Source organism: Penicillium vulpinum (assembly GCF_028829585.1).
Source record: "Penicillium vulpinum strain IBT 29486 chromosome Unknown utg000001l_segment0_segment0, whole genome shotgun sequence".
Taxonomy (NCBI): domain Eukaryota; kingdom Fungi; phylum Ascomycota; class Eurotiomycetes; order Eurotiales; family Aspergillaceae; genus Penicillium; species Penicillium vulpinum.
The window spans coordinates 3,459,324-3,483,881 of NW_026643241.1; the positions used below are offsets into that span (position 1 = coordinate 3,459,324).

Sequence of the window (24,558 nt, forward strand, 5' to 3'; positions counted from 1 at the left end):
TATACCAATTACGCTGCCAAGACCAAGACCAAGACCAACGTCTTCCTCGGCCTGAGCACATGACGCCAGGACCCTTGAATATCAATTGCACCACTCAACGCTTTCCGATAAAACATGATGCCACTTGCCTAATCCCATCACCCCGCAACTCTCTTCCCCCAGAATTCCCCATCTTTTTGTTCTCCACCAGGCAAGATGGCGCTTAACCTTGAGAAACAGTTGCTTTTCGTAAGCATCCACATCTAACTCCCAGAACGACTACAACATATAGCTGACTGTGATCTAGTACGGAGCCTACCATAGCAATCCCGTATAGCGACCCTACCCCTGTCGCCAATCACACACAGAGATCACTAACAACGCAGGTCAACGTCGCAATCCACGTCACCTGCGTCCCAACCCTACTGTTCACCGGCATCATCCTCGTACGTGCATCTCGGCATTTTCCACCACCTAAACAGGATATCCCTAGTGTACAAAAGTGCTAACAGCGACTCCAAAGGCTTGTAACTGCCCTCCCCTCGTCACACTCCCGGATGCCCTCCAAATCGAATACCTGCCCGTTAACGCCGGCACCATCGGCGCTCTTATATACGCCACCTTCTATATCCTCCTAGAGCCCATGGCCGGGGGCCTACTCACACCCGCCTTGATTGCAGCTGCATACTACGGAAACTATTTCCTCAGCACGTACGGCATCATCGTGAACTACTGGGCCGGGGCCATCCACGTCGTGTCATGGCTGGCGCAGTTTGTCGGACACGGTGTGTTTGAGAAGCGTGCCCCCGCCTTGCTAGACAATCTTGTCCAGGCTTTCCTACTTGCGCCGTTGTTTGTCTGGATGGAGGTTCTGTTTTTCTTTGGATATCGCCCGGAGCTCAAGAAGCGCTTTGAGAAGGGCGTGGAGCTGGAGATTCTGAAGTTCCGGAAGCAGCGGGATGAGAAGAGCAAGAGCAAGAGCAGGGGCAAGGTGGAGCAGTAGATGGTGGCTTGTGCGTGCATCATGCAGCAAGGGGAGATATCGCTCGTCAAGACCAGGAGCTATATGTTCTCATGTTGTCTTGGTTGACGATTCAGTGGTTTCATGGGCGTCTTGATTCATGTTCATATCTATGTTATTAGCAGAGCGATTGCTTGTGTTTTGTTTATCTTTCTTTTTCTCCCTCTTAAATCCTTTTGCGAGTGTTATCTCGCATTGTCGTTTGGCTAATTTGGGATGTACTTATCCCTTTTCCCGCGGAATAAGCGTTGCTGTCTGGTTTAATATGTGAGTCTATTGCATTGTACTATCATAATGCCAAGTATATAGACCTAGAAATAAGTAAGGAAGGAAATAAGAGCACAATAACCAATATAAAGCATAGAAGTCCCTGGGCACTCATCTTCGGTTGCCGTGACAAGCCATGACATAAGCGATTCACCTGACCAGGAATTCCGCCGATCCGAGAAGAGAAAAAAACGGAAGGGCAGTGGCCCGTGGCACACTCTTCCGGTCGGCTATACAAATCGAAAGTAACTCATTATGGGCTTCTATAACATTTTGAAAAATTCATAGAATTTATAGAAATAAATGTTTTAAATAAAAAATAAGACTATATAACAATGTAGTAAATAAGAAAAGCGTAGGAGATACACCGTGTCCTCACACTAGGGCCACCTCGGAGGGCCCAGCGTCCGAAACGGTTTAGCGCGAGTCCTGAGAATCCAATCCTCCCCCCGACGACAAAGCTCTCCCTCCCGTCCACAATCCTCTCTCCTCTCCCGTTCTCTCTCCCCAATTACATCTCTCCCTCAGAGAATTCATCCTCACATCCTCTGAACCCCCTTTCACAATGTTCAGAAACGCTCTGCGGTCGTCCAGCCGCTCCGTTGCGGCTGTTTCGGCCACTGGCCGCATCGCCTCGGTGAGTCCATCCCATCCCAGCCGCCTTCGTCCATCGCCAGTTCGACATCCTTCATCTCAATCTTGAGCTCGATCGATGCTCATACCTCATCATACTTCGACAACGATACTTCAATGATGGCTTAGGCACATTGTCCTTCTCTGGGTCGGTCATTAACAGGTTTTTCGTCCATTACAGGTCCGCGCGGCTGCTGCCGGTCCTCTCAACGGCGTTCGCTCGTACGCTACTGAGGCCAAGGCTACCCCTACTGAGGTCTCCTCCATCCTTGAGCAGCGCATCCGTGGTGTCTCTGAGGAGGCTGGTCTCGCCGAGACCGGTCGTGTTCTGTCGGTCGGGTACGTCAATTCTCCCTGGGCGGCTTGGGGCGCGAAAAAAATTCGGTCCCCGACTACAATCCCATCGAATCCGCCATTATTTATCAACATTCGACAAAATACCGATACAGAAACTGATTGAGCTTTAAATAGTGATGGTATTGCCCGTGTCCACGGCATGTCCAACGTCCAGGCTGAGGAGCTGGTCGAGTATGTGAACCCCCAAAGTCTTGGCATTATACCGACATGAAAACTAACCTATCTTCAGGTTCGCCTCCGGCGTTAAGGGTATGTGTATGAACCTCGAGGCCGGCCAGGTCGGTGTCGTGCTTTTCGGTTCCGACCGTCTCGTCAAGGAGGGTGAGACCGTCAAGCGTACCGGCGAGATTGTAAGCACCCACCCCTAGGTTCATTCTGATATTGCAATTTGAATCCATCAGTCCCATGCCAATATCTCTAACACCAAACCTAGGTCGAGGTCCCCGTCGGCCCCGAGCTGCTCGGCCGTGTCGTCGATGCTCTCGGTAACCCCATTGATGGAAAGGGTCCCCTTAACACCAAGGAGAAGCGCCGTGCCCAGCTCAAGGCTCCCGGCATTCTGCCCCGTCAGTCCGTCAGCCAGCCAGTGCAGACTGGTATGAAGTGTGTCGACTCCATGGTGCCCATTGGCCGTGGTCAGCGTGAGTTGATCATTGGTGATCGTCAGACCGGTAAGACCGCTGTCGCTCTCGATACCATGCTCAACCAGAAGCGTTGGAACAACAATGCTTCCGCCACCGAGGAGGAGAAGCTCTACTGTATCTACGTTGCCGTTGGTCAGAAGCGTTCCACCGTCGCTCAGCTCGTCAAGACCCTTGAGGAGCAGGACGCCATGAAGTACTCTGTCATCGTCGCTGCCACTGCCTCTGAGGCCGCCCCCCTGCAGTACATTGCTCCCTTCACTGGCTGCGCCATGGGTGAGTGGTTCCGTGACAACGCCCGCCACGCCGTCATCATCTACGATGATCTGTCCAAGCAGGCTGTTGCCTACCGTCAGATGTCTCTGCTCCTCCGTCGTCCCCCCGGACGTGAGGCCTACCCCGGTGACGTTTTCTACCTGCACTCTCGTCTCCTCGAGCGTGCCGCCAAGATGAACAAGACCCACGGTGCTGGTTCCTTGACTGCCCTGCCCATCATTGAGACCCAGGGTGGTGATGTGTCCGCTTACATTCCCACCAACGTCATTTCCATTACTGACGGTCAGATCTTCTTGGAGTCCGAGCTGTTCTACAAGGGTATTCGTCCCGCCATTAACGTCGGTCTGTCCGTGTCCCGTGTCGGTTCCGCCGCCCAGGTCAAGGCTATGAAGCAGGTCGCCGGTTCCCTCAAGCTGTTCCTGGCTCAGTACCGTGAGGTCGCTGCCTTCGCCCAGTTCGGTTCCGATCTCGATGCCTCCACCAAGCAGACCCTTGCCCGTGGTGAGCGTCTGACTGAGCTCCTCAAGCAGAAGCAGTACTCCCCCATGGCTGTTTCTGACATGGTTCCTCTCATCTTCGCTGGTGTTAACGGTCTCCTCGACACCATCCCCGTCGACAAGATCCTCACCTGGGAGGCTGACCTCCTCGCTCACCTTAAGAGCTCCCACCCCGAGATCCAGGCCACCATCGAGAAGGACGGCCAGGTTTCCAAGGACTCTGAGGCTAACCTCAAGAAGGTTATCTCTGCCTTCAACTCCACCTTCAACGCATAAGTGAAGAAATAACTCGGATGATCCTTCGTGGTCGGCTTTGTTTTCTTGACTCTATATGTGTAGACAAGATAGCCTGTACAATTTTGAGCCCATCGTTTTTCTGTTCCTCTTGGTGCCGGTGCTTGCCAGGAGATCCCAGTCTGCCCCTGGATGTAGCGATGTAATTATCTGCATGATCCTGGGGAGTGGACCAAGGATTTCCCGTAGTGCTGTTCCAAGCAAGAACTAAAATGACTTTGGTCTGCCAAAATGTGATTATATCCTGTACGTTTAGATTTTATCCGCGCATCGGGGGCGCAAGATGGGTGGACGACCGTTCTAATTCCGTCTGGTCTCCTTATGCTCTCAATGTTGGACCGCAATTATTTTCATTTGTTCAATCGGTTATACTGTAATTGTAAACCGTAGTTATGTTTCTCCACGACTGCCAAAGGATGTATTCAAGTGGTCGGCGGGATGTCTAAATACGACAACTCCATAATCTTATATACGTCAATCAACTGACAGCAAAACCTATAAGCCTTAGTTCCGTCCAAGCTCTCATGTTCGATCTTTTATATCTCTCGATATATCATTCAAAACGCACGACCCGGCAGTTGAGCCGAAACCGGCATCCGATATGTTATCGATAAGCGATCAAGAATTTTCCTGGAGATGGCTAATTCCCCCGCGTCCGACGAACTTCACTTTTCCCTTTATTGCTGATTATATTATTACTATCGCTCTATAGCCGTCATGTCTGCCCCCACCGATAAACCCCCCTCCTCCTGCAAGGTGATGTTGAGCAAGAATGTTGCCAACCGTCTGCTCACCGAAGTCCACGAGGGCCTTAAGACTCTCGAGAAGCCGCCTCACTTGGTCGGCCTGCTGGCCAATAATGACCCTGCCGCGCTAATGTACGCGCAGATGACACAAAAGACCTGCGAGGAGAAGTGAGTGTCTACAATATTCTGATATTATCCGACTTCAATGGCTCAAATGGCTTCTTTGGTGGGCTGGCTGGTGGGGGTACCTAGTATGATTCATACATACCCCTCGGTCTAAAAAAAAAAAAAAAAAAAAACAACAACCAAACAAGCCCAAAAGCACTGCCAATATTCCAATTGAAGCAAGGAAACAAACCACTAATGCAATGTCCTTCTCAGTGGCTTCAAGTACTCCTTGCGCGAAGTGTCCCGCGACGACATCGAACAAGCCATCCTGGACGCAAACACCGACAATAACGTCGATGGCATAATCGTCTACTACCCCATCTTCGGCACCCGCCAGGACCAGTACCTGCAGCAGATCGTCGATGTCACCAAAGACGTCGAGGGCCTGAGCCACCGCTACATCTTCAACATGTACCAGAACATCCGCTTTCTGGACGGCGAAGCCAAGCGCCAGAAGTCCATCCTGCCCTGCACCCCGCTGGCCAACATCAAGATCCTCGAGTATCTCAACATCTACAACACCATCCTCCCTTACGGAAATCGTCTCTTCGGACACACGATCTGCGTCGTGAACCGCTCTGAGGTCGTGGGTCGTCCGCTTGCTGCTCTGCTGGCCAATGATGGTGCTTGTGTTTACTCAGTTGATATTACTGGCGTGCAGAAGTTTACTCGTGGTGAGGGATTGCGCAAGAACACGCATGAGGTTGTTGACCTTGAGGGAAAGACTATGAAGGATGTTGTGCCGCTTTGCGATGTGGTTATCACCGGTGTTCCCAGTGAGAAGTACAAGTTTGATACTAGCCTTCTGCGTGAGGGTGCTGTTTGTGTCAACTTCTCTAGCGAGAAGGTATATTTCCTTTGCTTTTTTGAGTCTGGTCAAGAACTTGTTGCTGACTGTTCTGATATAGAACTTCCCCTACGAGGTCCGAGACAAGGCCTCGCTTTTCGTTCCCTCTATTGGCAAGGTCACCATTGTCGTTCTGTTGCGGAACCTACTGGTATGTTTCGGCTATATACTTCATTCAAACTCTAGTAACGCTTTTGCAACATCATCTAACATATCAATTTACAGAGACTCATCCAGAACAAGCGAATGGACGATGTCAAGCCCGCCGAGGCCACAGAACGACCTGGCACTCTTGAGGCCTCATCTTAGGTCGCCCACTATCGATTATTACCGTTTCAATCTCGATGGCCATGCCCTGAGCTGGCCATTCCGTAAAAAATTATAGATATTCTGTTTGATATTAGCCATTTCGATTATACTCTGAAAGTTCATGTTTCTTTCTTCTTTTGTTTCCTGTGCATATATATCTGCCAATTGCATTCCATGCTTGGAACTAGAGATTGTCTCACTTGACCACGTCTGTTATTTTCCATAAACAAAGACTGTGTTTTGCGAACCAGTAACAGCTTGTTATTTACACACTCTGACTAGCATATTCCATCATACTCCAATAGAAAACCTTCCAGCCGGGCTCAAAGAATGATATTAATACAATATGGAATTGTCCCGAGAATAATTAGGATCGAGAATAACAAATACTTCTATACAGACAAACAGCCCTAAGGCTCTGGCAATTCCCAATTTCCCGTCAGATATTTCCAGAATGAAAGAGCCAAGCCGACCAACCAATGACCACAAACAACAAGTCTATCCAGGCAAGACGCTCACTAAAATAAGCAGAAGGAGAAAAAACAGAGCAAGCGCAACCCAATACCAATATGGCCTCAGCAAAGTCAGCCACCACAAGAAGACCTCCGACCAGCCAGATTTCCATCCAGCAAACTGATCCACCCCGGCCAGCACATGCCCCAGGGATTGAGTCGCTGTCATTGGGCTGTTTTCACTGATGAGAATCTCCCGGAGAAATCTCAGAGGAAGCACAGGCAAGAGAGGCATGGAAGCGGTTGTAGCTCGAGGAATCATGACTCGGATCCCAGGCGCTAAGTCCTGGACCCCGGATGCTATGAATTGGAGCCCAGGTGGCAGGAGTATGAGGCGTACGTGACTGATGTAATGTACTGGGCGGTCAAGTGTCTTGGTTTGAATATGGTAGATTTGGCCCTGTAGGGTTTGCTCAGCAATGGACTCGGCTGGCTTTTCTTCAGGTTGAGTTGCCGACGGCGTAGTTGCTGCACCGGTTGTGGGTCTCGCAGTGTATTTCATGCCCGGTTCCCGTCGTTTGATCTCAAGTGTTTCGGTGGCATTGACGAGTGATTCAATCTCCTCATGGGAAACCCAGACAAGGGCTAATGTGATTTGCGGGAGAGCTGAAATGGTCTGAGTGTTAGTACAGCTCTTCACTCATACAGCAGGTTTCTGTGGGGTGAGAGCTTACCCCGAGGTCGACGTAGGACAGATACTATATGCCTCATATTGGAGGTCTTCAGCACTGTGGGAAATAGCTGCGAAGGTGTCTTGATAACTTGAACTGACTGGAAGTAAAAAAATATATAGTTTAAGAGTAGTTGAGCAGTAAGCTGATATGTGATGGGTGCAGATCATAGACAAAATTGTCTCAGGTTCAAGCTTGTCGTGCCCTAAGACTTTGACTTGGAAGGTTCGAGTCAACTCGGAACTTGTTCAAGTTTGGAAAGCGTAGTTAAGCTTCGAGGCTCCTTTCAGGAAAGTAGAGACCCACGTGAATTCCATAGCCCTATGTAGGACATCATATTCTAACAGACCATACATAGTAGTATGTCGTTGTATTGTTAGATACAGACATCTGATTAACTATGCACAAGGTTCGAAGCACAACACAGAAAGCAAGTTGCGTGACTCCCCAATTTTTCTTGATGGGTAGAACTTGTATGTGCTCTTCTCAATCATATCTGTAGATTGAACTAGCTTTGTGTTTTGTAATAGGCCCGAAAACATAACTTCTGATAGTAATAGATAGGGATAGGTAACCTTCCAATTTAGCCAGACTTCTTTTCATTTTCCTTCGCCGCCAATCTCAGAACATCAATCTCGCTGGCCACCCACCGACGGAAAGGCTCGGGGTGGAATACACCATCTACCGAGAACCAAGTCGTGAAGGGCGCCTCACACCGCTTGTCCTGGAGGACCTTGCCAGAGGCAGACTTATAAATGACATGCAGCTTGTAGAGCTTGGAGAACTTTTGGACTGATGATGAGACAGATATCTATAAGCAAGCTCTGTTAGTAACCTGCCAACAAAATAGAATCTCCCAAGAGCCCAAGATCTAGTGACATACCGTCTCCCCAGTCTTCCTCTTTCCGGAGTATACCTCGCCAGCCTCGACGGCCCAAATCCAGTATGTTAGAATACTGTTCAAGACAAAGTAGGTCCCTACTGCCGCGATAATCCAGGGCGAGCTAGTTGCTTCCCAGCCAAGCGTGCGGTCTGCGTAGAAAGTAAACCCTGCGATTGCGACAGCAGTATATCCGAGCAGGAAGCGGATGTTTGACTTCGAGTAGTCCGGTGTGAAAGCATATGGTGCAGGAAGGTTGGTGAGGTAAGGAAGGAGAGCATCGTCGCTCGTAGACTTGAGATCTGTTGCACACACTGTTAGTGTTGTTACTGTATAGAGTAGATCAGGATTACGGACCGTTGGTCGAGTAGACCGGCACCTTGTTGGAAGCCATGACAGATTCAAAAATATATGTGAAGAACGAGTTTTTTTAAAAACCAAAAGATCGAGTGTGGTTCAGCATTCAGTGGTCAAGACAGGACTGTTGTTTATCACAGGACAAAGATGCGGCGTGGCCCTTTGGAGAAAGCTGGAGCTAACGCGGACCAATGACATCCCTCTCCGCCTGGCGACCTCTCCTTCGCGGCCCCTTCAACTTTCCATCCCCCACCTCCACCCACCACTGATTTATTGTTTGGTTCAAAGGAGGCACTTCTTTGATTCTAATTCTGCCCCAAGATGGCAATTCAGGGGGATGAGCAGACCATCCTTAGGGATCCGGCTCTATTGTGAGAGAACATGATTTGATCAAGCGGAAGTTGGACTGACCATTTGCTTATAGCTATTGGATTCTCTTTCCCATTTCAATTGTCATGGTATGATCTACAACCGGTGCTTGAAGCTTAGATATTTGCGATGCTTCCGAGACTGAAATTAACCCCTCTGGAATAGATCTTGACCGGAATCCTTCGCCACTATGCCACGGTCCTGATGAACTCGACCCCCAAATCGCCATCTACTCTTGCCGAGTCTCGCGAGCGGCTTGCTCTTCTCCGAGGTGTGAATCTTCGCAACAATGCTTGCTCCGTGCTCGACCGCGAGTCCTTCGAGATGCGCAAGAACTACATGGTTTCTGGATTCCGCAGCGGCGCATTTCTGAAGGACCCCAACAATCGTGGCAAACCGCCCGCGAACCCCATGACCGACCCTGCGGGCATGGAAGCTATGATGGGGATGCTCAAGGGAAACATGATGATGATGATTCCGCAAACCTTGATCATGAGCTGGATCAATGCCTTCTTCTCTGGCTTTGTCATTTGTATGTTGCACTTTGATATAAATGGACATAAACAGCGAGCTTACAAATTCTACAGTGAAATTGCCATTCCCGCTGACTATCCGGTTCAAGTCGATGCTGCAGTCTGGTGTGATGACTCGTGACCTTGATGTACAATGGGTCTCCAGTCTGTCCTGGTACTTCCTCAACTTGATGGGCCTTCAGTCCGTTTTTGGATTCATCCTCGGTAGTGATAACTGTATGCATCTATCCCGGCCTTCAAATAAGAACTGTCACTAATAATCTATAGCTGCCAGCCAAATGGCCCAGCAGATGGGCATGGCCAACCCTGCCGCGATGATGAACCCGCTCCAGCCCGGCCAAGATCCCGACAAGCTGTATCTGAACGAAGCAGAGAACTTGGAAGTGATGGAGCACTTCTGCATTCTCGATGGAGTGGAAGAGAGAATCTTGCAAAATTTTGCTCCTGCGGGGATCTAATCTCCCCTTTGACGTTGCATGTGATGTCTAATGTTGGTGTATATACCTGTTTTGAGGTCATCGCTAAATTTGGACAGCATAAAGAATGGAATATTCCGTGTTTCTAAATAAGCCGCAATCCTGTAGATATATAATTTTACTCGAATGTTCTTGAATGATTCATATGACACAATTTTCGTTGCTCGTATTTCATAGCTTATAACTACATAATTACTCTTGACGGTAATTAATAACATCATTCAAAATCCAGACTTCGCCATTATGGACCTTCTCCGCAACCGATTCGACTTCAATATTGCCAGGTTGGATCTATAGAGAGTTAGCTACCACACCTACGACTCGCAGAGGACAAAACCTACAAATATCTTATCACCCTCCTTTGTCCATTTCAACTTCTCCCCTGCAAGTGTCTCAACCTCTTCCCCAACTCTCCAGGGGCTAGCAGGGATGAGATGAGCCTCCACAAATCGTTGCAGGTTCCGCTTCGCCCGGTCTTGACCATCCTGGCCCTCATACGCATTTACTTCTCCAAACTTCTTGTAGTCCTCTGGATTCTCCCAGGGCTTCCGAGGAAGAGCCTGAATTGCACTATTGCGTGGAGCTAGAACTGTAATGTTCTTGGATGCATCGTTAAGGCGATTGGCGATTGGCTCGAAGTCACGGGTCAAGCGCGCAAAGATATTGATACCTTTGGTCTTGGGTAGGACATCTGAGATGATAGGATTACCGCTATCTTTCGAGTTCACATCCTCGTCCGGGGCTGTCTTCTGTGGCTGGACAATACCAGGGAGAATCTTATCCATTATTGACTGATGCTCTTTGTGTTCAAGAGCTAGTGGCTGTTGACGTGAAGGGAAGGGGGATGATAGACCCCAAAGTGCAGATGCTGAGCTAGTGAGAATAAATGCAAACAAAATAGATGTTGTTAGTCGATTCGATCCCATGTTGCGGGTTGGAGCCATCTTGCTGCCAATGACGCCGGACAGAGAAGCAGGTCTCGCTACAGCCATGACGCAACAGGCCTTGGCACGTGATACCGGGAGATAACATAATCACCTGACCCTTATCGACAAGGGCATCCTGCCACAAGAAATTGGCCGATGCGAGCTTGATCTTGCCCCCGCAATCTACACGTTTGGCTCTCCTAATTGACCGATTGGTGTTATGTCGGCTCTGCAGAGCTTTATGCTGGTCGTGGACCACGACAAAGAAGAAGCCAAGCGCATTGCCGAGGGAATCGCGCAAGGTATGCCAATTCGCCCCGCACTCGAGACCACTTCAACTCGTTGCATTACTAAGGGGGGTGGTTATAGATGTTGAGACTAAAAAGGCCACTCTAATTGATACCGTCCAATCCCTTGGCGAATATATTAACGACGAAGACCCTATTTTACGTGGAAAAGCGATTTCCTACCTTACGGCTATTATCAAAGCCTTCTCGCCGAAATACCTCTCAAGACAACAGATACAAGTTTTGACTACATTCTTTTGTGATAGAATTGAGGATGGAGGTGCTGTTGATGGGTTGCAGGCCCTGCAGGGTCTGGACCGTTTTAACAAGTTTTTGGCTACCCAAGTTGCACAAGCGTAAGATATTTTTTGGTTGTATCCCTGTGTTCACCGGGGATAAGGCTTAATTCAATGATGACCCAATGTTGATTTATTGATATAGAATTTTTTCCAACTTCCAAGATCTCCAGTCTCGGTCCCAAACACAACGATTCCACGTCTACCAATTGCTCAATGATCTGATGTCAAACCACCGCGGAGCTATGCGTGATATGGGAGAGATCTCACTTCTGGGTATTGTTGATATCATGACCGGAGAGAAAGACCCGAGGAATTTGATGATTGTTTTCTCGATCTTGAAAGTGGTTATGGTAGAATGGGACATCTCGAGCCACGTTGAGGTATGCGTAATTTTTATACAGTCCTGAACTCCGCTAACACTAGACAGACCCTCTTCGACTCGGTATACAACTACTTCCCAATCACATTCCGACCCCCACCCAATGATCCCTATGGAATCACCGCACAGGATCTGAAGGGTCGTCTTCAAGAATGTATCTCTTCGACAAGGCATTTTGCACCTCATGCTATCCCCGCCTTATTGGACAAGCTTGATTCTACTTCCCCCAATGTAAAGGTAAGATTGCTCAACACGTCATGATCTTGAAATTTTCTAACATATCTATAGAAAGATGCGCTTAGTACATTGATCGCATGTATCCATTCATACGACCCCGACACAGTATCTAAGTATTCTATTACCATATGGGAAGTTCTCAAGTTTGAGATTCTCAATGCCCAAGAGGAGTTCTTATCTGAAAACTCCCTTGAGGCTCTGCAGGCAATCACCCAACGGCTATCTGAAGGAGTTACCGAAGTGTCACAAGAATTACCTCTTGCGAAGTTCCTTCAGCCAATCACCAAGGAATGCAACGAGCAACTCCAAGAGCCTCAAAACAAGAAGGCAAAACCGGCCCAGTCGATCCTCAGCTGTGTAGCGGCTGCTTCGCCCGTGTCCTTCATCCTCGTTGTACAAACAGTCGTAGCCCCGATCTTCACACTTTACCAGGAAGCGGATGGAATCGTCAAACAAAGGGCACTTCTCGAAACTTTGAATGTCCTATTCGAAGCTGCTACAACCGTATTTGGACAGTGGACCACCCGAGGTGGCGAAGCTGCTATCGAAAACCCGCTACTTGAATTCAAAGACCAATTCTCGGACCTATTTGGCCAAGCATTGATGGGTGCAGCCAAGGAAGAGGTTTCCTTCCGGGTGACTGCCTTGAAGGGCTTCTTGCGCCTGTCGACTTTGCGTAATTTCTTCCAGGAGAATGAGATTGGACTTTTCGTGCAATACCTTGACGAAATCCTTCTTAAGGAGGAATCTGTGGGCCGGAATGATCTCAAAAAAGAAGCAATCGCTGCCCTTGCCGAAATTTCCAAACACAAGCCCCGCCTGATTGTGGATATCACTTTCCCTGCGTTTGTGGCAACCCTGCCAGAGGAAGATGAAGGTTCGGATGCTCTGTATCTGCCGACCCTTGAGACCCTTGCTCAGATCAGCGTCGAGAGGGACATTTTCGAGACACTTTTCCGTCGTCTGTTTAGCAAACTTTCTATTCTGCTGCAAAAGGAGCAACCCGGGTCAGTTGCTTACCCACGTGCTATCCTCGCCACTTTGCTTTATGTTATGCAGCAAAGAAATATGGAACAAGACCAGAGTGTGGATCTGTACTTCGATAGGGTTGTGGTTGGACTTTGCCGCGATGTCGCAGCAGCGGCCGCTGGCAAGGCAAAGAACCGCATTCTCAACGATCCCACCGTGCTTGACACTTTGGGTCGACTTTGCAATCTCCTTGTGCGGTCTGTTTCAATTCAGAAGCAGGAAAAAGTTGCCGAAAATGTCTACAGCCTTTTCTCTGAAGACTTCGTGCCTATTCCGTTCACCCAGACTACGAGTGCGGATCAAGAACGTACGATAATCGTCTCGACATACCTTCTCGCGGGATTATCCAAGGACTGCAGCGATAAAATCCCGCATACCAACCCAGATATGTCGGCTTTGCTGTTGGATCTAGTCCATCGTTCAGTTTCGAGCACCGAACCGGCAACACACCAAGCCTACCTACGTCACCTAGCCTTACTCGTCAACAAGTTCCTGTCCAAGCAGGATGTGACAATCGCCGAGAAGCTCTTCGACTCTCTCCTCCAAAGCCGGGACACAGAGTCACAGAGCCTCAGCCCTGCAACTATCCGTACCATCTTCTGGCTATCTAAAGCCTTGATCCTTCGCATAGCCCCCACAACCACCCACATCATAACATCCCTCCTTGCCCTTCTCTCCTCCCAAGACCAGCAAACTAGCGCGACAGCAGCACAAGGCTTCTCCATAATCCTAGGCGAAGACGACATTCTCTCCGCAACAAACGGCGCCACAATCCGACTCCTCTGCAGACAGCGCCTCTTCACAACGGTCATCCCCCTAATCTCATCTCGTATCCGCGAAGTGAACATCGCCGGCACAGACGACTCCACCGCCGCCCCCAAATCACCCGACCACATCAAACCATCCCATCTAACCGCCCTCGCGGGCATCCTCTCCACAATCCCAACGGCCCTCGTCATGCCAGAACTCCCCACCCTGCTTCCCCTACTACTGCAATCCCTCGACCTCCAGACCGCTGACTCTGTCGCTGTCCGCACAGCAACACTCGATACCCTCGCCGTCATTATCCGTGATAACGGCGTCGTTGTAATTGACCAGTGTGGCCATGTCCAGAGCCTTGTCACGAGACTTCTGAAAACAACAGCTACGAATGTCGGCCCTGGTGCGGTTAATAGCCCTCGTCTCCGCGCGGATGCTCTGAAATGCCTCAACCTCCTCGCTAAGTACCAGGTGCCCGGCGCTGCGGCTAACGCGCGTGTGCCACCGGGTATCTCGCCTCTTCTTCCTGTCAAGAATCAGGTTCTGAGGTCCTTGCGAGCAGTTCTTGATGATCCTAAGCGTGATGTGCGGAAGGCGGCGGTTGATGCTAGAGCCGCTTGGCTGCGTGGTGTGGATGATGCGCCAGAAGAGGAAGAATGATTATTTTGGGAGAAGGGGTGAATATACTCGCATTAAGTTTAGAGGTTGTTTATTATCATACATTCAGCATAGATTTCTACATTGAGGATACCTTCAGCATCAGTATAAAATAAGTGTGCTGGACACGTGACGTTTACATTCAGGTAGCTAACCCTAGTTCTAGCGGCGTTTGTCAAAAGTACCTTGACCCCGCTTATTATAATTTTACCATTCATAGAGCCTCCTGAGGTCTGATTCTGAACGACAAAATCCATGGGAATGCCGATGGATTGTTGTGAAATACTTCCGCGAAGTTCCAATTATCTTGTGTATCAAAAACAGCCTCCTGGATTCCTGGATGGCCTCCCAACTCTCTTCAAGAGCAGGATTGCAGGGGGCAGACCCCACACAATCCCTCAATAAAGCATTGGAGAATTTTCAGAATACCTTGACAAAGCAGCAAAAACGAGAATTTCAAGAAAGCGTCTCAGCACCAGATATTGCGAGCGTCATAGAATTTGTCGCAGAAATCGATGCTAGAAATAGCAGCACGACGAGGAGGTGCGTGGCTCCGCGGCTATGTACATTCTTAGAGGCTACGCAACAGTTCACCGATGTTGTGGACACATTTGTTAGCTCTAATCCGATAGTCGCCGCCCTAGTTTGGGGAGGTATAAAGACTGCTATATTGACAGCGAGCAATGTGGCTTCTTACTTTGATAAAGTCACGAGCATGATTATGCGTATCGGCAGATATTCTCCAACATATCAACAATTTGGGCTACTCTATCCCAGCTGCATTGGTCTCCAACGTGCCCTTTGTGATTTCTATGCCATCATCATTAATCTGTGTGTCAAGATTATCGAAGTCTCTCGTCGAACTGTCCTTAAGCAAACTATCTCGTCGATAATAAGTCCCTTTGAATCCGAGTTTAAGCTGTTTCTAGATTTGCTAGGCGAAGCTACACAAAACATAAACCTGGAGGTATCACTCGCATCGAAACAAGCAGACCAAGAAGCGAAAAACCTGCTAGAGTATGAAAGTCGAGAGAATTCAACATTCCGACCAAAAGCTCTAGATTTCTACAAAAAAACACTCAAGCAACAAGCCGATGCACAAGCCGACGCAAGCCGGTCGCGAATGAATATGAAAAAAAGGGAAATAGCGAAATTGAAGATAAGCATTCGAAAAAACCTTTCTCCTATCAACCACATTTCTCCTTGGAGGCAGACCATGAAGCAACGCGTCTCAGCCACAGCTGAATGGCTTCAGAAAGAAATGGCTTTTGAGAAGTGGAAGGACGATCCGCAAACTGCGATACTCTGGTGTCTAGGCACCATAGGCATGGGCAAGACAGTGCTCATGTCTTATGTGGTGGCTCAGTTACAGTTACATGCGGCTCGCAAGAGCAATGAGACTGTATCCTACTACTTCTGTCGCGTCGACAATGAGGCATCTTTATCTGCGAGGAACATTCTTGGAAGCCTTGCTCGTCAAATCCTCGATACTCAGATTGAGCAAAGCGAATATGAAACCCTACTCTCATTAGAGGAGATCACCCGGGATCTTAACACGACTGATGTTGTTCAGTTCTTGTTATCTCATCTGAAAATCGACAAGAACATGAAGTACTATGTTATCCTGGATGGACTGGACGAATGTGATGGCAGTCAAATTCGAGCAGTGACACATGCTATTGCTGAGCTCTGCAGCAACCATACTGATTTCAAAATCCTCTGCGCGGGACGACCTGGTCTTGAAAAACGGCTCAAATCGACCACACCACAGTACAGGATTATGGTGAATGAGAAAAAGGTCAAGCCGGACATGGATCGCTATATCACCAAGACTTTGGACAAGTGTCTGGAAGATGAGGTTTTGACTCTTGGGGATCACACAATCATCCCGGAAATATATAATACCTTAAGGGATAAAGCTGACGGAATGTAAGTATTCAAGCCGCCTAATCGAAGGCACATGTCAGGATTAGGCTATATGGCTACACAATCTTAAATACATTGCTGACGGAGTCCAAAAAAACATAGGTTTCTTTGGGCAAGTCTTTGTATTGAAGAGCTCTGCGCACAGAATTGTGATCACGATATCCTAGAAGCACTGAAACATCTTCCACACAGTTTGGCTGAGCTCTATGATCGAAAGCTTTGTCGTGTTCAAGAGGGACAGATGGCCGGGCAGGCCATGAGAATACTACAATATTGCGGGGTAGTGAAGCGGCCATTGACAGTCATGGAATATCGAGAAGCCCTCAGTCTTTCCCTCGAGCAAAAATCCTTCGACCATGGAAAGGTTCCTAATGACATGGATAGGGTCATCAATGGTTGTTGCGGATTAACTTTCACCGATGAAGAGGAAGACACTATACATTATGTTCACCGTAGTGTGAAAGAACGACTTTTTATCACAAATGGTCAGCACACAGCGCAATTCGACATGGTAGGTGTCGACCGGCATTTTGGGTTTCTTTGCATGACATATCTGGATTTCACCAACTTCAAGCGTCAGTTAACGAAATTTAAGAATGGGTCCGGTACTCCTATTAAGCCCATTCAGCTCGGCACTAGTATTCTGCCCACCTACTCTTCCACCAGAGTTACTAGTCAGATGGCCCGAAGGCTTCTATCTCACCATCGCCAGCTGCAGCATTTCAGCACTCGAGAGGTAGAGAGAACGACGCAAGAAATAATTGGAGATCGGGATTCTTTCCAGCTGGAGGGGGGCTTCCGATTTCTCAATTACGCCAGGGACTACTGGCTTAACCATCTGACTGATTTCACTACGGATACAAACAGTAATATGTGGCGATTGTTTTGCCGGTGCATAGAAGGCGATGATGTTCCTGAATGCAGACCATGGGAGTCAGAGGAACAGACTCAGAACAAGAGAGATGATATACCAGAGGCTATAAAATGGGCATTTGCCCATGGACATTACGGGTTACTTTCATACTACTCAAGACATCAGTCTCACATCTTGTCCGAAAATATGAAGGATAAAGTCCTTCGCAGTGCCAATATTCATAATCGTTATCGATACAGTGAGGTGCTCGTCCGCCTTAACAACACCACCAACGTCTTGAATCAAGGATTGTCGTATGCTGCACTAGATGGATGCATTCCTTCCCTAGAAGTGTGGCTTCAAGCAGGGGCTGAAATTAATGCTGAAGTAAATGGCAGAACAGCACTCCAAGCAGCAGCAGGAGCAGGTCGCCTTGAAGTTGTACAGGCACTGCTAGCAGCAAAAGCACATGTGAACATATCCTCTGCTGAAAATGGTGGTCAAACAGCTCTTCAAGCGGCAGCGGGAGGAGGTCATCTTGAGGTGGTACAGGCACTTCTAGCAGCAAAAGCATATGTCAACAGATCTCCTTCTACAAATGGTGGCCAAACAGCCCTTCAAGCAGCAGCAGGAGGTGGCCACTTTGAGGTGGTACAGGCACTTCTTACAGCAAAAGCAGATGTCAACGGATCTCCCGCTAAACACAATGGCCGAACAGCTCTGCAAGCGGCAGCGGGAGGAGGTCACCTTGAAGTGGTGAAGACACTCCTAGCAGAAAAAGCAGATATCAACGCGCCAGCAGGATACGATAGGCAAACCGCCCTCCAAGCAGCAGCAGGAGGAGGCCACCTTGAGGTGGTGAAGACACTGCTAGCAGAAAATGCAGATGTTAACGCGCTTCCAGCTAGACGTTCTGGACAAACAGCTCTTCAAGAAGCGGCAGGAGGAGGCCACCTTCAGGTGGTGCTGGTACTTCTAGCAGCAAAAGCAGACGTTAACGCACCTCCTACTAACTACAAAGGCCAAACAGCTCTTCAAGCAGCAGCAGGAGGAGGCCACCTTGAGGTGGTGAAGACACTGCTAGCAGCAAACGCAGATGTTGATGCGCCTCCGGCTAAAGCTTCTGGTCAAACAGCTCTCAAAGCAGCAGTAGAAGGAGGCCACACCAAGGTGGCGCAGGCATTGCGAGCAGCAAAATTATATGGCAAGGCCCCTGCTAGATAGAATGGTTAAACCAGCAGGAGGCCGTCTTGATGTGGTTGAGTTATGGAAATTCTCTGGCGCGAAGGGATACCCTGCTATATTGACAGTGGTTTGTTCGTCCAATGTATCGTCCCTTTTCCACTTCGTATAATTTCACTGTATGATTTTACCAAAAGATTTTCGTGTTGAGTTTTGGATTAAGATGTCTGGTTATAACAAAGATCGTGAATTTGTCGGTACTATCATTGAGACCACGTAGTCGTTTCGCTGATGGTATTGTGGCTGTCTGAATTGAGACTTTATGAAACTGTTGATAACGCACAACGCAGAGACTTGATACTTTCACTAATAGTGTGAATCGAATAAGAATAAAGCCACCAAATCAAATAGTCGAATATTATCATTCACCCCCAAGGAAATGACTGCCGGAAACGGAGAATTCATATTGCAAATATGAGGATTGAATTGAAGATAGAGAATATAGATACCATTCTAGTATCCATAAAATAGTAGTAGTGACTGATTCCTATCATCTTCTAATACCTACCTAGCCAGACCACTGGTACATCGCGGTGTGCTATCTCAGAACCTAATATGTAGGTCATTATCAAGGCCTAGTTTGGCTACCTCCGGATTATCTTACAACACTACTGGCTGCTTTGTCTATACATTTGGCCATGGTATAAACTTCATCTTGCATACCGACTCTATTTGAACATTCAACGTAGTTTATTTTATATAAAAGTGACTAGAATACTCAGTGGTGAATAGAGTTAAAGATATATAGTTATATCTACTATAGGGCTATACAACTACATTAACCAACTAGAGGGGGATTCTTAAATTATCAGACATTTCTGGGTACTGTTTTGATTTTTTTGATTTTTTTGATTTTTGTGTTAAGCCTTAAATGAAACATGATGTCGTCCGGGTACACAGACCCATAAAGATCCTAAGAATCGAACGACAATGACAAGAATACATCTGTCCCACTTCCGCTCCAACCTCGGAGATTCATCTTCATACTCCCTATCTCATCACCACTTGTGCTTATCAGGCTTACTCTCATTGGATCTAGGCGGCGTCGGACTCCAGGGCACTAATTGTTTCCCCAAGTCAGTGGACGACTGCTTGCGCGTACCTGTACCAGCTTGACTGCGGTCGTTCGAGGTGTTAGTGCGCTTTTCAGTACTGGCAGGGCCTCTGTTCCAGTGTCCCACAGCATCGATTTTCTGCACGACTGTTTTGGCAAGTTGGAACATTGCTCCAATTCCCGAATGACCGACTTCGGCTCCGAGGGTACTCAGCTCCTGGTTTGCAGTGGGGATGACGTTCGTAATGTCTGCACCAAGGAGATCAGTCGCACACCAAGACTCATTGCGTTCACCAGGTTCAAGGAAGGAATTTGATTTCATTATGCCATCCACTTTGCTGCTGACAATCGAGGCTTGCCACCACTGCTTCCCGTCCTTGACCATTTTCTCAAGTGGGGCGTTCTGAATAACCATGATACCCGGATCCAGGACGGAGGGTGCGGTAAGGAGTTCTTGAGTTTCGGTGATTTGGAGAAACAAGTCCTTGCTCCTTTCCGAGCAGTAAGGGTGACGGCTCCATCGTTCCATGGACACCTGATAGATTCTGATCTTTGACGGCGGGGGAAGACGGACTAGCATACGGAGTTGTTGATTGTCTGGCTCTATCCGGATGCTTTTTGCCATCATTCGTGCAGCTTCTTCAAGCTCCGGGTCAGCCCCCGTGATGTATTCGATAAAGCCCTGTACCCTAGCAGCTGCATCCCAGACTTGCGAAGGGAAACTCAAGTGTACCGTGCCTAGGGACACTTCAGGATAGCGAATCATAGCATGTCCCTGCCCATTAACTGAAATAACAATAGTCTTTTTCAGACCAACACGACACCAGAACTCGTACTTTACGCCTCGGTGGCTGTAGTTTTGGTCGAAAAGGCGAGATTGGTTCACCTCCAAATCAATGAGGTAGTCAATATCCGCAGGAGATGTAGTCAAGCGCTCGAAAAACGAGATTGGAGGCGGTGTCAAGTTATGTTTAGAGAAGAACAGCTGGTGGACCTCCCTGTAGCTCATCTCCCTCTCTTTAGTTGAAGCTGGCACGCTGGGCATGAACATGAGACCGAACTGGATTTGAAGGCTCAACGCCCCGGGGAAGATGCGAACTGCATCAAGAATCGGCTGAAGGAAGTAAAAAAGACTCTCGGTTGAGTCATGAATGAGTTTCTTTTCTCTAGATGGTTTCAAAGCCTCCTTAATGGCCAAGGCGGTGCCTTTTAGTGACTGTCCCTCTGTTGATTTGGATCCTTTTCTTCGCTGCCATAAATTAACAAGAGATGCTTCAAGCTTTGCCTCGTTCTCTGCATTGGCTTCAGTATTTTTCCTTTTTTGCTTGTCATTATCAGAGTGGGCTTCAGTCTTTGCCATGCTCGCTACTTTGGTTACTTCGTTCACCCATTGGAAAGGCTTATCAGGAGGCCGCTGATGAAACATTGTCTCGCGGAATTCTCTTGTCTGAATTTCTTCCGAGACAGCCAGGTTCTCACCCACGTTAGATTCCGCATCTTGCTCATCACTTTTGGAGTCAGATTGTTGTACAGAGTCACAATTAGACACCCCTAAACGAGGGGAAAGCATCTGAGATGAGATATCAATGAGGTCTGGATGAAGAAACGGCACATTCTCGGCCCCATAATCAGAGTGTTGACGTTGCTGAATACTACCACGAGGAAACCTATCATGCGAGCTAGAAGAGAGATCTCGAGGTGCAGGATCACCAGGGGTAGTATCAAGAGATAGGGCAATATCCTCAATGCTGGGGACTACTGGGGTAGGATTGTCCTTGATCTGCTGGAGCAGATATTCCATTGCTATCTCATCGGCCTTGCTGCGACGTTCAGGAGCCTGTTCATTTTTCTGTTTGTCTTCACATGCCGTGCTCTTATGGCAAGAACCAACAACATTCGAATCAGACAATGGCGTATCTGCAGCAATTTCTGGTTGGGCAGGCTCGCTAGGAACAGGGGTTGAAGTCGTCGCACGGAGGATCATCAGATCCTGGATTGGCTCAGGATGATGGGAGATGCTCTGAGTTCGCTGATGTTGCATAGCTGTATCATCGATATTGGGAATATAAGAATTATCACCAGTTTCAGCAAAGGTGGGAGCCTCACCATGCTGTGATTGGTCATGCTGAGCAGCTGTAGCCTGCTCCGGAACGTTTGGTGGGACTATGGCTAGCGGATCGAGCGTAGCAATGTGCTGAAGACCACTATTAAAACTTCTCACATCGCAGTCAAAATCAAGGAGGGAGCCGAGATTTTCTGTTTTCTCTCTGCTGAGGTCCGGCCCAGTGGATGTGCTGCTTGACTGTTTTTGATCTGTTGTCTTTGGTTTGCCAGACAATTCCTCCGTTCCAGTGTCCCTCGTGATCTTGGCAGTCTCAAGCATTAGCTTAATTTCCCCCATCACCGAATCAACACTTCGCCCTCGAGGCTTTTTATCCACCTGTAAATCCACTGCCTCAGGTGTGCCGAGAGGCTGGGTCTCGTCAACTCTTGGAGATCTAGAGCGAATTGGTTGGTGCGGAGCGCTAGTCGGTTTTTCTTCTTGATTAGCGGGGGAGAGAGCCAAATTAGCTGCATGTGAGGCATCTCCCGACTGTTTAGGGGTTGTATCTAAATGAGTGGATACGAATGGGAGGCCAGAGGTGACAACTGCTTTTGGTTCCTGGGTAGAGGTAGAATAAGTAGAAGCAGCAGGACCGGTTGTCTCAGAAATTGTTCCTGATTGTTTGGAAGTTGCCCTTGGAGCAGTGGAATCAGTCGCACTGCGAAGAATACCAATGGGCCTTTTTTCTTGAGGGACCGAGACAGACGAACCAGCTATCGGTTGGCCCCTGACCCGCTCCCTATAGCTGAGTCTGCTAAACACGGACACATGTGGGCCATAAGGGGTATCTATTGGATTTTCTGGTCGAGACTGGCTAGAGGGGGCTACAGTTCCATCTGGTAGTAGAATAGCGCGTCCTTTGATGCCTACAGGCTTAGGCTTGAATGGACCCCACCGTCTTTGATCCCGTGGCGCGGAAACGCTGGACTCATGTGGAGGCTTAGATGCAACAAGCTCAGGGGAGGTTGGGTCATTTTCTAGTGGACCTTTCGCATGAGTGTCGATCGACAAAGGCCGTTTAGCAACACCTCGGGAGATCCATTTGTCGACATCTTTTGCCTTTCCAGTAGAGAGATACGGGTGCTGAGAATCGCTCTTTTCATGAGAGATCTCACTTTGGGGCGCGAGATGCTGATCAATTTCCTTTAGAAGGGGATCGTTTTTCGGACATATCTCTCGTAAATGATAGTCTTTCCAGTCTCGGGTAATGCTCGCTTCCTTCAAGGCCACTTGCGGCGGCTGGCGAAGTTTGCGAAGTGGGCGGAACTCGTTAGCGAGCTCGTCGAATTCACAGACCACCAGAGTCATTATCTTTGGGAACTGGAGAGAGGAATTTTGTTTGATCAAAATACGCCACAAGGCAGTCGCGCTGATATCTGCATATGCCATGATGCGAAAGGTAGCGCTGTCCCGTTTTGGGGTGAAGATGATCAGCCCTCGGTTTGGATTTTCGATTAGGTCCTAGAAAAGATCAACACAGGAGACTCGGAAAAGGAAGACTGAAGGCTATACCAAGCACTCTTCAAGGGAGTCGAGTAAATCCATTGCCTTATCGATGTTGCCCATGTGCTGTGCAGAAATACGGAGCCCTCGGGTTCCATGAATTGTAATTTCTGCATCTACCGTTTCGGAAAGGCGAAGTACAAGAAGGTCCGAGACAGAAGAGATGGGGCCCAATGCCACCTGCGAGGGATACCAGAACTTGACAATGGGTCCATCGCTAGTGGGTTGTGCCGGCATCATATCCTCCACGAGGGTCTCAATGTTTGGCTGCACATCGCTTCCATAGCTAGGAAGGGAATTGGGATCGAATTTGGTCGAAGTCGGAAGTTGACGGACCCTCGGCATCTTAATTAGAGCAGGAATTTTAGTATAACATGAGAATTAGAGAGATATCGAAACATACCTCAAGTAGATCATCATTGCGATGCTCTTCGATGTAATTGGCAAGCAGTGATGTAACTTCGGAATCAAATTGGTTATCGAACTGACCGGTGACAACCAAGATCTGGGTAGGATTATCAGAGCCGTCATTTTAACTAGCAGGCAAAAACTTACATGCTTATCACGTCCAAGATATTGCACCTTGATCGAAGCACCGGGATTCAATGCACTATAAAGAGTCAGTTTTGGTCAAGATAAGTATACATAAGTAAGTGCCGTACTTGAGCTTTTCTCGGAGTTCTGAGATCTATTCCAACTCTGGTCAGTCCCAGTCCTTGCAGGATGTTGAGCACACAGATGCGAAGTATAGACTTACCCCTCGATCCTCCAGTGACCACGTTGAAGTTAAATACAGCGTCCGGCTAGTAGCCATCTTGAATAACGCTTTGTTGGAGGCTATGGGTGGGCAAGTAAGAACTGATGCGGCCTTGAATGGATTGAAGTGGGATGGACGCGAATCGATTTAAGTCGCGCGTCAGTTGGATGGATGCGAATTGATGACGGAATGTTTTAGGCCTTCAATCACTTTGTAGAAGTGTATTGGGTTGAAACATGAATGAAAGAAGCAATTCAGCAAGAGGAAGGTTGATTGGGCCCGGAAGGAGGCAATCGATTAAGTAGGAGGCGGGTGAAGACAAATCGATCGCAGAAGCACTGGGTGAACAGCACCTAGGCAATCGATTCGATAGAGCACAACGTAGTTGACAGTGCACATGAGATGAGGATGAAGATGAAGATGAAGGATGAGGGGCGAGGAAGAGATGAAGGAAGAGAGAGGAAAAGGGAGGAAGAGGTGAAGCTATTCCAAGATTCCTATAATGGCAATGGAGATATTCACTTTCACGAAGGGAAGGAACACCCCAGTGCGTGCGTCTATGAGTTTTGGAGTCAGTGGCAAGCAATGGGATGTGAGCACGCGATGCTATCTCATATCTAGAATGATCGGACTAATTACAGCAATCGATGGAAGATACAAAGAGCAGATAGAAAGAAATAATCAAAAATCAAAAGAGTATAAATTTCCGAGTT

General features: G+C 48.2%; 10 protein-coding genes across 10 annotated transcripts; 6 read left to right on the plus strand and 4 right to left on the minus strand.

Moving 5' to 3' along the window:
- Nucleotides 1–195: 195 nt before the first annotated feature.
- N7479_001248 (2-hydroxy-palmitic acid dioxygenase MPO1) lies at nt 196–982 on the plus strand (the record flags this gene model as incomplete). Its single annotated transcript, XM_057248945.1, has 3 exons — nt 196–218; nt 287–425; nt 503–982. 3 exons carry the CDS (start codon nt 196–198, stop codon nt 980–982), a joined length of 642 nt encoding a protein of 213 aa, XP_057113377.1.
- Nucleotides 983–1,832: 850 nt separating this feature from the next.
- N7479_001249 (F1F0 ATP synthase subunit alpha) lies at nt 1,833–3,947 on the plus strand (the record flags this gene model as incomplete). Its single annotated transcript, XM_057248946.1, has 5 exons — nt 1,833–1,904; nt 2,082–2,239; nt 2,372–2,428; nt 2,487–2,607; nt 2,691–3,947. The coding sequence occupies 5 exons, from the start codon at nt 1,833–1,835 to the stop codon at nt 3,945–3,947; spliced, it is 1,665 nt and encodes a 554-aa protein (XP_057113378.1).
- A 735-nt stretch (nt 3,948–4,682) lies between these two features.
- On the plus strand, nt 4,683–6,035 carry N7479_001250 (methylenetetrahydrofolate dehydrogenase (NAD(+)); the record flags this gene model as incomplete). The annotated part of the gene is made up of 4 exons (XM_057248947.1): nt 4,683–4,879; nt 5,093–5,726; nt 5,788–5,877; nt 5,952–6,035. The coding sequence occupies 4 exons, from the start codon at nt 4,683–4,685 to the stop codon at nt 6,033–6,035; spliced, it is 1,005 nt and encodes a 334-aa protein (XP_057113379.1).
- Nucleotides 6,036–6,533: 498 nt separating this feature from the next.
- N7479_001251 (uncharacterized protein) lies at nt 6,534–7,258 on the minus strand (the record flags this gene model as incomplete). The annotated part of the gene is made up of 2 exons (XM_057248948.1): nt 6,534–7,153; nt 7,222–7,258. The coding sequence occupies 2 exons, from the start codon at nt 7,256–7,258 to the stop codon at nt 6,534–6,536; spliced, it is 657 nt and encodes a 218-aa protein (XP_057113380.1).
- A 543-nt stretch (nt 7,259–7,801) lies between these two features.
- Nucleotides 7,802–8,492, minus strand: N7479_001252 (signal peptidase complex subunit 2; the record flags this gene model as incomplete). The annotated part of the gene is made up of 3 exons (XM_057248949.1): nt 7,802–8,029; nt 8,102–8,412; nt 8,456–8,492. 3 exons carry the CDS (start codon nt 8,490–8,492, stop codon nt 7,802–7,804), a joined length of 576 nt encoding a protein of 191 aa, XP_057113381.1.
- A 284-nt stretch (nt 8,493–8,776) lies between these two features.
- N7479_001253 (ER membrane complex subunit EMC3) lies at nt 8,777–9,815 on the plus strand (the record flags this gene model as incomplete). Its single annotated transcript, XM_057248950.1, has 5 exons — nt 8,777–8,826; nt 8,880–8,913; nt 8,990–9,356; nt 9,412–9,573; nt 9,625–9,815. 5 exons carry the CDS (start codon nt 8,777–8,779, stop codon nt 9,813–9,815), a joined length of 804 nt encoding a protein of 267 aa, XP_057113382.1.
- Nucleotides 9,816–10,025: 210 nt separating this feature from the next.
- On the minus strand, nt 10,026–10,825 carry N7479_001254 (uncharacterized protein; the record flags this gene model as incomplete). The annotated part of the gene is made up of 2 exons (XM_057248951.1): nt 10,026–10,124; nt 10,175–10,825. The coding sequence occupies 2 exons, from the start codon at nt 10,823–10,825 to the stop codon at nt 10,026–10,028; spliced, it is 750 nt and encodes a 249-aa protein (XP_057113383.1).
- Nucleotides 10,826–10,979: 154 nt separating this feature from the next.
- On the plus strand, nt 10,980–14,409 carry N7479_001255 (MET18/MMS19 family protein; the record flags this gene model as incomplete). The annotated part of the gene is made up of 5 exons (XM_057248952.1): nt 10,980–11,061; nt 11,129–11,402; nt 11,488–11,725; nt 11,773–11,961; nt 12,013–14,409. The coding sequence occupies 5 exons, from the start codon at nt 10,980–10,982 to the stop codon at nt 14,407–14,409; spliced, it is 3,180 nt and encodes a 1,059-aa protein (XP_057113384.1).
- A 337-nt stretch (nt 14,410–14,746) lies between these two features.
- On the plus strand, nt 14,747–18,409 carry N7479_001256 (ankyrin repeat domain-containing protein; the record flags this gene model as incomplete). Its single annotated transcript, XM_057248953.1, has 2 exons — nt 14,747–16,335; nt 16,435–18,409. The coding sequence occupies 2 exons, from the start codon at nt 14,747–14,749 to the stop codon at nt 18,407–18,409; spliced, it is 3,564 nt and encodes a 1,187-aa protein (XP_057113385.1).
- Nucleotides 18,410–19,425: 1,016 nt separating this feature from the next.
- On the minus strand, nt 19,426–23,902 carry N7479_001257 (uncharacterized protein; the record flags this gene model as incomplete). Its single annotated transcript, XM_057248954.1, has 6 exons — nt 19,426–23,046; nt 23,098–23,433; nt 23,492–23,593; nt 23,644–23,698; nt 23,751–23,776; nt 23,846–23,902. The coding sequence occupies 6 exons, from the start codon at nt 23,900–23,902 to the stop codon at nt 19,426–19,428; spliced, it is 4,197 nt and encodes a 1,398-aa protein (XP_057113386.1).
- Nucleotides 23,903–24,558: the final 656 nt, after the last annotated feature.